The sequence below is a fragment of the Chelmon rostratus genome, chromosome 18 (assembly GCF_017976325.1).
Source record: "Chelmon rostratus isolate fCheRos1 chromosome 18, fCheRos1.pri, whole genome shotgun sequence".
NCBI lineage: Eukaryota > Metazoa > Chordata > Actinopteri > Chaetodontiformes > Chaetodontidae > Chelmon > Chelmon rostratus.
The window spans coordinates 21,491,041-21,505,017 of NC_055675.1; the positions used below are offsets into that span (position 1 = coordinate 21,491,041).

Sequence of the window (13,977 nt, forward strand, 5' to 3'; positions counted from 1 at the left end):
GAGAAAGGGCCGGCGGGGAATGAACAGTTTGGAGTATTTGCTCAGTGGAGGAGCAGCCACAAAGGCAGAGCCAAGGCGTTCCCATGAATCAAGGCGCCGTCTCAGGCGCCTTTTTGTTGTGGCGGGTCTGCGTCGCCAGCTATTAGACAACACTACATATAACTGGTTTCATGTCATTTAAAGCCCTTTCTCTGTAAAACTGTACCATCAGGTGACCTGCTTTGACTTGTTTTATTTGGCTGCTTGACGTCGAGGCGGTTGGCTGAGTTTGGCGCCGCACGTGGCGCCGCAGTTCACCTTTAAAACAGCTCAATATTCAGCCTGATATTCAGCGCTCATCGAGTGTCTCCACACTTCAAACGTGGGAGACATTTAGGCCAATAACTGACGTTTAGCCGTAGTTGACCGTTGCCCCGCCAAATTTTATCCCCACCTCAAACCCCCAGACCCAGAGCTCTCTGGGTGGCCGGGCTGGAGGTCTGAAAGGCATTCAGATTGACGCTTAAGCTCTTTTCACCTTAAGAAAGCATCATTGTACATCTCCATGAATGGCAAACTGCTGTTTATCTAAGATGGACCCGATTTTTTTTTTTTTTTAAGTATCTGCAGTTCAAAGACGTCTCACTACTGTGAGACCACAAATTCACTGTTTGTTCTCATCCGTTTGACATCTGAGCAGGGAACCGTGATTGCACTGAGATCAAAGATGAAGATATTACGAGATTTTAGTTTTAAAGTCCAGTGATCTGAACAGTCTGGAAATCACAGGAGAGATGAGGTTACCTCCACTGACTGCTGATCGGATTAAAGTTAGTCTTTGCTGAGAAATCAACACATGCATACCCTTAAGTTTTTGTTGTAAAACTTTATTCTACAGATCTTTTAAGGTCAAACTTAATCGTTCTCTCAGATCAACTGTAAACGCTCTCAGTCCAAACTAAACATTAAGGAGCAGCTTGTTGTTTCTAGAACTGAAAGAAACTTCCACAAGATAACAAGCAGCCGTTAGAGCTGCATTGATCAATATTTTCATACTGATGATGGATCAGATAAGTATGTGTAATGTGAAAGGTGGCGCTCATGAACCCGCAGAGAATTACCAGCTCGGAGCATTTCGGCGTCTTTCAGCTCCTTGTTTTGGTCTCTTTTTCCACAGTTTCATCTTTTTGATTCAGTCTTATTAACTTCATTTAATGCCACAGCAAACAAGTTGTGCTAAACTCACCGTACGCTAGCTGCCCAGCACCAAACAGCACACAGACATTTATCCACTGGCTGCTGAAGAAAGAGCAGCATCTAACAAGGGTGGTGGAGACCAAACTAGAGCTAAAACCAGAGCAAATATTGGACTTAGATTCATCAGGTGGACACAAACACGACTCTGCATGCATGCTAATGTTCCTCTGCATCTGCTGGATGTAGGCAACTGTGTGCTAACACGTTAGCCAATACAGCTTTTTAGGTGATAATATGTCAAGTGACCAGAAAATAATTATTGTTGCTTTAAATCCAGATTTAAAACCTAAAAAGCACTCATTATTATCCATCTTTCACTTTCATTTATGTTTTACTGTATTTCCTTTTTACTTTTTTCATGTATTATGAAAAGCACTTGCTATGAAACTTTGAGCAATTTTGTCAATACAAACAATACAAAGCATTCTTATTACATTTTTTCTTATTATTCCGTCATTATTTTATGGTTGCTCAGCAGTTTTCTGTGGGTGTGTGTAAGGGGGTGGTTGGAGTCATATTCAAATCCTACACCGCACCAAATCACAGTCAACATGAACGCTTCTGGTTTTTGACTCGTGGCCTCGTGTCTCTCCTGAAGCCAACACAAAACATCGCAGATCCTCATCGTCCATGTTGAGCCGCTGAACAAAGCGCAGCAGAGATGATGATTAACTGTATTAAAAACCTGCTGCCTTTGCAGACGGACGCAGCCTTGGGTTATCTGGCTGCTGCCACTCACTCTGCCTGGCCGAGGGAAAGCTGCTGAGCAAACACGGGTGGCTGCAACACACACGCACACACACGCACACACACACACACCAGCCCACAATAACAACAACACTTCCTGGAGATGACGGTTCAATTGATGTTGAGCTTTGAAGGCTGATATCAAACTTCAGTTATGATAACTTTGGTTAAGGTTAAGGAAAGATAAGGGTTTAGGTTAAATGTCAGTGGAGTAAACTTGTGCTTCAAGTCACTTTTAACCTTGTTTGTGTTAAATCAAGACCACCCTCCTTCCCTAAACGAGAGCGGTGAATCCCTAAACATACCATAAAAAGGCTTAATCACGCTTTAGTTGCTATGAGTGGATATTGGAAAATAACATATAAATGAAGTAATTGACATTTTACTAATACATTCAGAATCAGCATTTTGCAGCTCACTTCTGTTAGTTAGCATTTCCTCATTTTGGTCATTAAAGAATGTAATAAAGCTAGCATTGTGCTTCCTTCTAAATGTATTTACTGAAAACAGAACAAAGACAAAATATTTAATGTTTGAGCTCATCAGCTTTATTCATTTTTGTAAATATCTGCTTATTCTGAATCTGATGCAGCAACACGTTTCAAACAGGAGCAACAAAAGACTGGGACAGGTGTGGAACGCTCCAAAAACACCTGTTTGGATCATTCCACAGGTAAACAGGTTGATTGGTAACAGGTGATAGTATCATGATTGAAAGGCTCAGTGGTTCACAGCGAGGATGGAGCAAGGGTCAACACTTTGTGAGCATGTGATTGGATAAGAAGATTAATACCTGGAGTCAGGAACACTTCAGGAAACTGAGTCCAGACTCTTTTGGGATCAGGGTTGTTGCTCTATAAAAACATAATTAGTAGGAGACACATCAGGAAATAATTAGACACAATAAACAAAGTTGGGTGTTGTAAAGACTATACGGCCATGCAAGCGGTTTTGTGAGCAGTGCATTGAGCTAAAGGCTAACATCAGCATGCTCACAATGACAATGCTAACTTGTTAATGTTTAGCAAGCCATGGTCATCAGCTTAGTTTAGCATGTTAGCATCCCCAGTAAATTTCAGACATTCTCTAAGTAGTTACAGTTACAGTTGGGGGTGAGTCACCTGTCGATGTTCCCAGCAGCCCAGCTCGAGATGCCTTCCTGAAAAACACATTAAAGTCACAGTCAGGGTTATTTAGGAAGGTGACCATGCTCTTCACTCACTTCCATTCAGTTCTCCTGAATCCTGCTGTTTCTGATCGCTGTCTGGCTCACATGACCTCTCCCTGACCCAGCAGCACGCCGTCATGTCTCTCTGACACCCTTAAATAAACCAAATAAAAACACCCTCTGCCCTTTTAGGTGAGACATGTTTGCCAGTTTTCACCCCGTCAGCAGCGTTTTTCTCTTTCTGGCGAGTTTGTTCCGGAAACCAATCAAGGGCCTGATAAAGCCGAGCGCAAATATGAGGAAGATGGTCATCGGCATGTGGAGGTTTACCCAGTGTACACAGGCTCTGACGGCAGCAGGAGAGGCTCGGCCGAGCTCTGCAGAGCAACCACGGGTCTGAGGAGGAAGAGGAGCTAAAGAGACAAACAGAGACACAGACTCAGAACTGGGTGAGCAGAACTGATAAGAGCAAACTATAGAATAGTGAAACAAAGCAAGGACACAGTACACAGTCACCAGACACTTCATTAGGTACACTTTGCTGGTACCAGGTGTAACTTTGGACCCCTTTTGCCTTCAGAACCTGGCATAGATTCAACAAGGTGCTGCAAATATTCCTAAAATATAAAGATTTTAGTCCATATTGATGTGATAGCAGCATGCAGTTGCTGCAGATTTGTTGGCGACAGATCGTTTTCAGGGCGACTCCCTAAGAGAACCTGACCACTGGGGAGCTCCCCCAAGAACTACACACCTTCAAGGGTTTTTCTTCGGCTTGCATTCGCACCACCAACAGGAACGCTGAAGTGACGTAAGCCAGCCGGCGGTTTGATAGCAACGTCACTTCAGTGCGACAAAGGCTGCCGTCATGACCTGTTGTTGGTATGGCTGACATTTAACACCGTGTTTTTTAACATGGCGGTTGCCAGCGCTGCATTGGCTCAATCAAATGTCACTCAAAGTTCCACTTGTGATTGGAGCGTACCTGCTCTGAGATGGAGCTTAAAAGGTCTTTCAAAACAGCGTTCCAAGAACTGCGATCGTTCACAGTTCTTGCAGTGCAGAAAAGGGAGGTTCTTAAAGTAAAATGTTCCTAAAGGAAAAGAAGAAAGTTCTTCATGAAAAAGTTCCACCGGTCTGAAAACGCCTCAGCGTACTCCCATTCCACCACATCCCAAAGGTGCTCAACTGGAGCTACTCGAGATCTGGTGACTGTGGAAGTCATCTGAGTACAGTGAACTCTTTGTCATGTTCAAGAAACCAGTTTGCAATAATCTGAGCTTTATGGCAGCACGTTTTCCTGCTGGAAGCAGCAATTAGACGATGGTTACACCGCGGTCGCAAAGGAATGGACACTGCCAGCAACAATACTCAGGTCGGCTATGGCGCTACCGCTCAGCGGTAAGAAGGAGCCCAAAGTGTGCCAAGAAAATTTCCCCCACACCATTACACCACCACCACCACCAACACCATCAGCACCTCATGTCTGAATGTTATTGTCATCTGACATCCTCAGCTGCCATTAGCTTCAGTTTTTAGCTGAAATTGTGCGCATTAACATGTAGCATTTATCCTGTTACCATGGTAATATTAGTATACAACATTTAGCAGGCATAAGCTTATTAGCATGCTAATGACAGCATGTCCTGCATAAATGCAAAAATACAATATAAAAAATAATATTCTAATGCTGTAAATGAGCTTAATATTCAGTCATATTTAGATGCAAATACACATATATTTGTCAAGCTGCCATGTGAGTTATGTGTTAAAAGGCTCCCTGTTTTGATTTCTTGGAGGGTTTGTACAGGACTGGAGGAATAATGGTGCATACAAAGCTTAAGTTAGGACATCCCTCATGTGTATGCATGTGTGTGTATGTGTGGTAAAAGCTTCTTGTCCAAACACAGCATCGCTGGCTAAGCTCTGACCTCGAGTCGCTTGGCATGCAGCCTTCCCATTATTCTTGGTCAGAAAAAGGTCATTATTATTCATAACAGGCTGATTGCTTTCTTGAGCAAACAGAGACGCTCAGCAAGGCAGCGAGGCCGAAAAAAAACCTCCTCACACCTCAACGCCGATCTGTGCCTTTGTTTTTTCCTTCATTTTCCCTTTAAATGTCCCATTCAGTTACACATCTCATATCAAACAACACATTTATATTCAGCTTTATCCAGTTCTTCACTGAAGCTGTATGATGTTTACGCTGGCAGCAGTCTGTGGATGGCTCTATGGACGTCAGCATCAGTCCACCGCTTTGGTCCAGACTGAAATATAGCAACAACTATTGGATGGATTACCACAACATTTAGCACAGGCATTCACGATCGCCAGAGGATGAGTCCCTCTGACGATGGTGATGCCCTGACTCCTCCTCCAGCGCCACCATGAGGTAGACATTTACAGTTTTTATTGAATATGTCTTGAGAACTATTGGTTGTATTGTTATGAAATGTGGGTCGGACATTCATGGTCCCCTCAGGATGAACTGTGGTCACTTTGGTGACTTCTCATCCAGCGCCTTTATCAGTTCAGAATTTCAGTTTGTCCAATACTTTGGATTCAGACTGAAGTACTCCCAAACAAACGACATAAGGTTAGCAGAAGAGCTCCATCAGTATACTGGCTAATATTAGCTTCTTGGAGATATATTGGTATTGGTGGAAATGTTGGCTAAGAAGTAACCAGACTTAGTTTGAGGTGATTAGTGTCTCATTTGTCCGTCAAACAGCTCTGAGAAGACAATTTTGTATTTTGCTTGTATTTATCCTGGCCGATTTTTATCATTATCATTGTTTTGATTTTTTTTAACTCCCAAATATCAGTCTCAAAAATCCAGTATCAGTCAGACTATAGTTAGCACACTAACTTGCTAACTGGTATGGTTGAATTATACCTGCCAAACATCAGCATCTTAGCATTGCCAGTGTGCACATGTTGCTACCATTAGCATTTAGCTCAGCCTCACAGAGCTGCTAGCCTAGCTTTGAAATCTTACTTGTGTTTGAAGAGGGAACAGGGAAGCATAAAGCTTTGCAAAAACTCAAATGCTCCAGCTGGAGGCAACAGAAAACACAGTACCAGAACATTTATTTCTGATTTTACTGGGTGTGTTTATATCAGCATGTATGTCCAGCTAAATAAGTTCATTTAACACTAGTGGGTTTGCTTTTAATTCCTGGCTGTAATGGCATCTGACCGGGTATAAACAAAGTTTTCCAGCTAAACCTCCGGCACCAGAGAGGTTGAGGTGTTTAATATTCAACATGAGCCGGTGTGCTGGCTGTCTGAGCGTCATGCATTGATCTCTGTGTGTAAAGTTAATGAACAACCTGCCGTGTCTGCAGACGTTATTTCTCTGAAAGCTTCCCAGACGGCTCAGTGTCATTTCACTGCTGCTTCACCGCCAGCAGCTTGTGTCCCTTCCCAGTGACGGGTGGATGTTTTATGAAAAGAGCCAGACTGAGGGGCTGGGAGGCGTTTTTTTTTTTTTAAAAACTGACCCCCACTGTCAGCTCCTGCAGCAACCAAGCTCTTCTTCATGCTGCTCTGTGGTGCTGTCAGCTGGTCCAAATACTGCAAGATTTTTTACAGGTGCTACTCACCTGGAGACACACCTGGATTTTATAGGTCAGGCTGTCACAATACAGTCTCTCATGCACAAGGATGGAAACTTGCTTCATGCTGTAAATAAGCCAGTTTGAAGCTGTAAAACACGAGCTGCTTGTTGTTGATGATGAAATGAAAATTGTGAAGCTGTGTGGCAACACAGAAAACAAACTATTTCAATATTATAAGAATATTGTTATTATTATTATTGTGATTAAATGGTGCTGAAAATACAAAATATTCTATCTTCTTATCTTAAATTACTGTCAAAAATAACACTTTTCAAACTACAAGAACAAAAGACACAGCAGCCAGCCTGTTATACCTCATTGTGCTTTACACACGCAAACACACACACACACACAGTGGAAATGTAACATTAACTATCACAGACACGAGGTAATTAATTTAAGGATTTGAGGATATATCAGCTCCTTTAGTCTAAATACCTTTTAAGCAGATTTTATTAATTAAGAGCCATAAACACTCTGCAGAGAGAGGGGAAGCCTCACCTGCGATACCATGACAAGATTTAACTGCATTCAAAGGACTTAACAACAAAATATAAAATGTTTCTCAATATGCAGAAAAATGGACCCTGATAATGTTGTACCCTATTATATCATTATTATTATATCATATTTTCTTATTATTATTTGTGACATACAATCCTGACTCCAAAAATAGTTTGGATGCTGTGTAAAACATGAGTAAAACTGAATGTGACAACTTGTTAATCCTTTTTAACATCTACTCAACTGACAACTAACAGTTTAAAGACCATATATTTAATGTTTGACCTCATCAGCTTCATTATTTGGAAATATCTGCTTATTCTGAATTTGATGCAGCACCATATCAATAAAAATTGTGAAGCTGTGTGGCAACAGACAACAATATTATAGGAATATTATTATTATTATTATTATAACGCCCCACATTTCAGCACATGGCTGGAGAATCAAATAGATCAAACACAAAAAGTGCTGAAAATACCAAAATATTAAATCTTCTTATCTTACGTTTCAAAAGCAACATTTCAAGCTAAAAGCGTCCGGACATCTTTGGAATCAGGGTTGTATTAATCTGTCTGCAGCATTATAATGTTGGAGCTCCTGTTGGTAATATTTAGATTTTAATAGTGTGATATTTTACGTGTGTGAGAGGTTTTTGTGTTCTGTGAAAGACAAACATCATGGTCAGTCAGCATGGATCGAGTCTTTGGTTACGGATGGATTGATTATCACTGAGGCAGTTTACACTTGCTGCTATGTTTTTGTTTTTAGAGCTGATTAGCAGTGATTTCACCAAAATGATCAAATCTAACAATCAACTCTTAGATGTCTGTTTTAAAATAATAAATAATCATTTAAAATTTAAATATTTGCTCACATCTGAAGAAGTTAAACTTATGCACCACAATCCTGTCATATGGTTTCCATCTTTAACATTAACATTTTAAGACATTTTGAAATAAAGACCAAGTATTGAATTAAAAACAATGCATTGATTAATTAAATTAAAAAGATTAACAGAGTTTGTTTTATTTGAACAGTTAATTACCATTATTCCATTCAATAAAATCAGACCAGAATGAAATCAAATCAGAATAAAATAAAATTTCACATGTTTGGTTCAATATTTTGAAGGAGAGGACCTCACGGGTTTTTAGCTTCGCTTAACAAGATTTAAAAAATCAACATATATCGGATTTTTTCCCCCGTTTTTTGTTTTTTGTCCTTGTTACCTTTATTCCTCTGATACATTGCATGTCCTGCACAAATGATGTCTAGAAAGAGTGGTCTGTGTCAAAGTTGAGCTTTGAGCTAAATGCTAATGTCAGCAGGCTAACATGCTAACAGTGACAATGCTAACATGCTGCTGTTTAGCAGGTGTTCACCATCTTAGCTTAGCATGCTAGCATGAGAGTATCTAACTAATAATAAACAGGAGGCTGGAATGTTTCAGCTCATGAGTCAAAGTGTTTGATAAATATGATAAATAACACATTGACCTGATGGTGGCGCCATGAAACATGAAGGAGCTCATCCAGAGGAGCATCTGATGATAGTTGTTGAGATGTTTAACCACAAATGTTGACCTCATGGTGGCGCTATGAGATGACAGCGGATCATCACAGGCGGTATGAACATGAACTCCATCTCTGTTGAGGTTTTTCAGTCTGGACCATGTGGAGGTCTGACCGGCAGATGCTCAAAATGGAAATTCAGATCCTAGATGGACGCTTTGTTTGGTTTTCACTCTGATTGATCAGATATCAACACCTGGACGGTTGCTTTAACAACAACACTGCTTCTGTGAGCAATTCAAAGTGATTCATTTATTTTATGATACCTGGAGACCAGTTCTGAGTGACCCCCCCAACGCAACACAAAATCAATCATATGTATTGATTATTTTCAGTGCTGCATGCAGCTTTTCATTGTTGATCAATCTGCCAGTTATATTCTCGATTGATCGATTAATCGGTTGCTCCACAGGATGTGAGAGCAGAGAGGGATGCCCGGGCGGCTTCTTCTGCAGGCGTGTTTTGTTTGATCTGTCAGTTTATCAAAGAGCTGAAACAATGAGTCCATCAATCTGGTCGTCAATCACCAGAAATCAGCAACTCTTTGGATGATTGATTGATCGAACACTCTTTGGTCCCGCCTCCTCCAAAGTGACAATTTGCTGCTTTTCTTTTCTTTTTTTTTTTTTGGTATTGTTGGAAACCTAATAAATGGGTTTTGGACGTCACCCTGGGCTCCGGGAACCAATGGAGAAAACAGTTGGCAAATTAGTCAATAATGAGAATAATCATTACAGCCTGACCAGCAAGTATTTATCATTTAGGGCCTGGAATCAAATAGCTGCAAAGAAATACTAAAAATATCTATAAAATGGAGACAGTTGTGCTTTAATTGGCAGACAAAGTGGATTTTATTTTTAAGTTTAACATTCATTTGATGTTGATTTGAGCTGCAGCCTCGTTCTTTGACCGGTTTGGACCTTTTCAGTGGATTTGTGCTTACCTCAGCTTGTGCTTTAAATGCTGTAAAGGAAATTATAAAATTCCTCTGTGGACGTCACAGACCTGAGCACCGACATGCTGATAGATGTGCTGCTATCTGCAGCTGTTAATGTGCTTTAACAGGACAGCGCTCGCCTTGTCACTGTGTCATTGTTCTGCTTCTTATCTGCTGATGCTTTCATGTGTCTCTGTGACCCTGCAGCTGATAATCACACCATTTAGTGCTAATGTTGAACTTTTAAAGAAAGACTTTATCTCATATTACAGGCCTACATGCTGAGATGGGTTGTCACCACTGTTTTATTTGTGTGTGTGTGTGTGTGTCCTATATTAATTTACTGTCAAATCAACACTTCTGCTGTAGCTGCATTGTTGTATTAAAATAAAAATAAATCTGATCTTTTTTAAAGGAAGATGGAGTTTAAGAGAATTAGGACAAATAAACAAACATAAAAATAGATTTACATATAAAGACTTTTATCTGTTGCACATGTACAAACACACAAATGACAAATGATGAATTGTGGAAAAAACATTTTGCAAATCCTTCCGGCCCTCCATAAAACACTTTCCGGGCCTTTTCCTCACATTTCTAAATGTTTTCACTGTTTCAGGAGGAGTTCATGATGGGCCTGGTGTACGCGCCGCGGTGGTAGCTGCTGTCGCTGTGAGCGGGATCCAGGCCGCTCTTGGCCGCCACCAGCGCCCCGGACACCGGGCAGCCGTAGCCTCCGTACTGCACCACCGGCTCCAGTTTGTGGTGCTGCGGCTCGGACATGAGGTTGTTGATGGAGAACGGGTGGTTGAAGGAGTAGTGGTGGTGCTGGGGGTGGTAGTGGTCCGGCTTCAGGTGTGCGGCCTCATGCAGCAGCAGCGGGTGATGGTGGTGGTGATGATGTGGATGATGATGATGATGCTGGGAGAACAGGTGCTGGCTGTGCGCGAGCGGGGAGGGCACGCGCACGGGGCTGGGGGGCTGCGGTTTCAGGTCGACCCCGGCTGCCTTTGCGTCCGAGGACGGAGGGGGAGAGGAGGAGGAGTGCGGGGAGTCGGAGTCGCTGCTGCTGCTGCTGGTGGTGACCGAGCCGCCCTCCGAGCCCGGCTTCCCCGGCGCCTCGCCGTCACCCGTGCCGGGTTTCTTCCCGCACTTGAAGCGCTTCTGCCGCCGGAGGTAGCAGCCGTTCTCAAACATGTTCCCGGAGTCTGGGTGCAGGGCCCAGAAGGAGCCTTTCCCCGGTTTGTCCGGTAAGCGGGGCACCTTGATGAAGCAGTCGTTAAAGGAGAGCGAGTGTCGGATGGAGTTCTGCCACCGCTGCTGGTTCTGCCGGTAAAACGGGAACAGGTCCATGATCCACTGGTAGATCTCGTTTAACGTCAGCATCTTGCTGCTGGACTGCTGGATCGCCATGGTGATTAGGGAGATGTACGAGTACGGCGGCTTGGCGTGCGTGTAGCTCCGCCGGTACGGTTTGGGCTCCCTGGATCTGATGCCGCAGGCCTGGCCGTACACCGGGCTCATCACCGGCATGTTCCCGTACTGCGGCGGGCTGATGGGGCTCATGCTCGGCGGCAGCGCGGCGCCCAGGCCCGTTATCCCGGTTCCGTTCTGCATCACCGTCCCGGGGCTCTGCGACACCCCGGCGGGCATCGAAGAGTGGTTGACCCCGACCGGGTTGATATAGTGCGCGTTCATGTGGCCGGTGCCGGTGATGCCAGGCGCGCTCATGTAGCTGCTCATGGAGTTCATGCTGCCCGCTGCGCTGTAACACTGAAACACACAAAACCACCGAGTTCAGACGGTTTAAACAACAAAAACAGGCTTGGTCTGATTTAAATGATAAAACAAGGTCAGAGGATTCACGCCAACATCAAGTTTAACAAACAAACACCCGAGACTCAGGATAAACATCAACGTTTCCTTTGTGTTCGGTCTGAAAGGTGAGATTTGACATGGCTCAGGTATCGATTGATTAGTATTTGTTTGATTGATTATTGTTGGATTGGTTATGGTCTAAAAAATTACCAAAACTCAACGGAGACGTTTTCAGATGGTTTTGTCCACAACACAAAAATATTGAGTTATTTAAGACGAAGAAAAACAAATAATCACTTTTGAGAAGCTGCCATATTTAATATTATTTGTTTTAAAAATGACTTATCAATCGTTTGGGCTATCAAAATAAGTGACGGCTCATTTCCTGAGATCAAGTAATCGATTAGTTCTACATTATTGTGAACATGTTTTTTTGTCTGAATGTTCCAGTTAACTACAGATTCATTAAATTACATTATTCCTTCAGTAACGTCAATCTGTTCACATCCCTTTATAATTACACCTTTTTCTTCCTTCTTTAAGAACCATATATGTTGCTTTAATTAATAAATCTAACAGGTTTTTAAATGATGGTGCATTTCTCTAAGGTTCAGCCTGATCATCACCACAACAGCCATAACCTGTAATAGTCTGTATAGATCAGAACAAACTGAGGACATCAGTATGTTCCATGTGGTTTGGTATTTAACACCTATAGCTGTTTGCTGGTGTATGAACTATGAAGCCAAGTCCTCTGAACCGCCTCCTTTATATTTAATTATACTTCTCTCCAGGAAACTTCATGGGATGGGAAATTATGGACCTCTAATGTTGAACGTGTGTTTTAATATGAAGGTCTAAATGCTGTTTAATAGCTCAGGTGGAAAAATACTAGATCTGAAATACTGAAATCAGCCTAAAAATGTTTTTAACTATAGAAAAAGTCCCCATGATGCTTAAAAAACAACAACTAGATAAAACACAGACATGACCTCAGTGTGTACGACCCTGAATGGAAGTTATTTGATTATTTATTTTTGTTATTTATCATTACTAATAGCATAATAACAATAAATATAATAAATGTAACATTATGAAGGACAGAACCTCAACATTGATCATGATGCTGATTTTCTTTCTGTTGTTGGTAATATTTGCTCAGTCTTCGCTCTTCACTATAATCAAATATATTTTATGGCATTTAACACTTACTGTAACATTATCTATTTCTATATATCTATATATATCTATATCGATAGATAGATAGATATAGATATATATTCAGTTAACCTTCCAAGTATAAGTATTTACCTTTTTTACCTTTAACCAGAACAAATCAAGTCTCAGTTTTCTGATATCTGTTGTAAATATATTTGCATTTCAACATATATTCAACATATATATTCAACAAGAATTATCAGAACTATAATTGTTTTTATTTTAAGTTGTCTTTAGATATAAATGAAAACTGTCATTTAAATCTATCAGGTCCGATTTTTTTGTTCGTTGTGGACGTTTTTCAGCAGTTTTATTTAACTATAATAATAAAGTTATACTAATAAAATACTGACATCGACTTTAACTGTAAAATAGAGATTTAGACATATTTTCATTTATTTGTGTGTAAAATGTCGGTTAAAATGTGTTAAAACGGAGTAAAATAGCGTTAGGAATACATTAAAAATAATATAATAATAATAATAATGTAGATGTTGATCTTCCTCCTCAGAGGGAGGAAGGTTCAGTGAGTCTGTGCTCACTGAGTTCATGTTCTCTAATAATGTTCCGGTTGGTGCGTTCAGGTCCCCCCCGGTGTAAAGTGCACGCACCTCGGTCTCGCCGTAGTAGCCGCCGGTGCTCCAGTCCGGATGTTCGTGTCCTTCCATTTTAACGGCGCTCAGCATCGTGCGCGCTCCAACACACACTCATCCAAACAGCTTCGCGCGGGCCACCTGTCCTCTGTGACGCTCCGGGCCGTCCTGGCTGTCTAAGACCGGGACCGGGACCGGCTCATACCTGAGCAGCGACTGTGACCGGGGACGCTTCCTGCTCACTGAGCCGCTCTGGCACCTGCGCTCGCGCTGCTGCTGGAGTCACTATCCAATCAGCTGTCTCCCTCCCTCCATCCCTCCTCGGGCTCACGTTCTGATTTAAATATTCTGTCAACACCTCAGCACGAGCAGCCGTGGAGGAGGCGTTCAGGTCCTTTACTCAAGTAAAAGTACTGATACTCCACTGTAAAAGTACTGTGTTACAAGTAAAGTGTGAAATTGTACTTCAAGTATTAAAGTAGAAGTACTGAGTGCAGTAAAATGTCCCTGTGACTGTTCTACTGTTCTATCTGATCTCATCAATTTATTGAGACTCAGTCGT

The 13,977-nt window shown here is 41.9% G+C and overlaps 1 protein-coding gene across 1 annotated transcript; it reads right to left on the reverse strand.

Annotated features, from left to right (window-relative positions):
* Positions 1–10,401: 10,401 nt before the first annotated feature.
* LOC121622193 (hepatocyte nuclear factor 3-beta-like) lies at positions 10,402–13,508 on the reverse strand. The gene is made up of 2 exons (XM_041959083.1): positions 13,434–13,508; positions 10,402–11,559 (listed from the first exon to the last, which is right to left on the reverse strand). The coding sequence occupies exons 1-2, from the start codon at positions 13,506–13,508 to the stop codon at positions 10,402–10,404; spliced, it is 1,233 nt and encodes a 410-aa protein (XP_041815017.1).
* Positions 13,509–13,977: the final 469 nt, after the last annotated feature.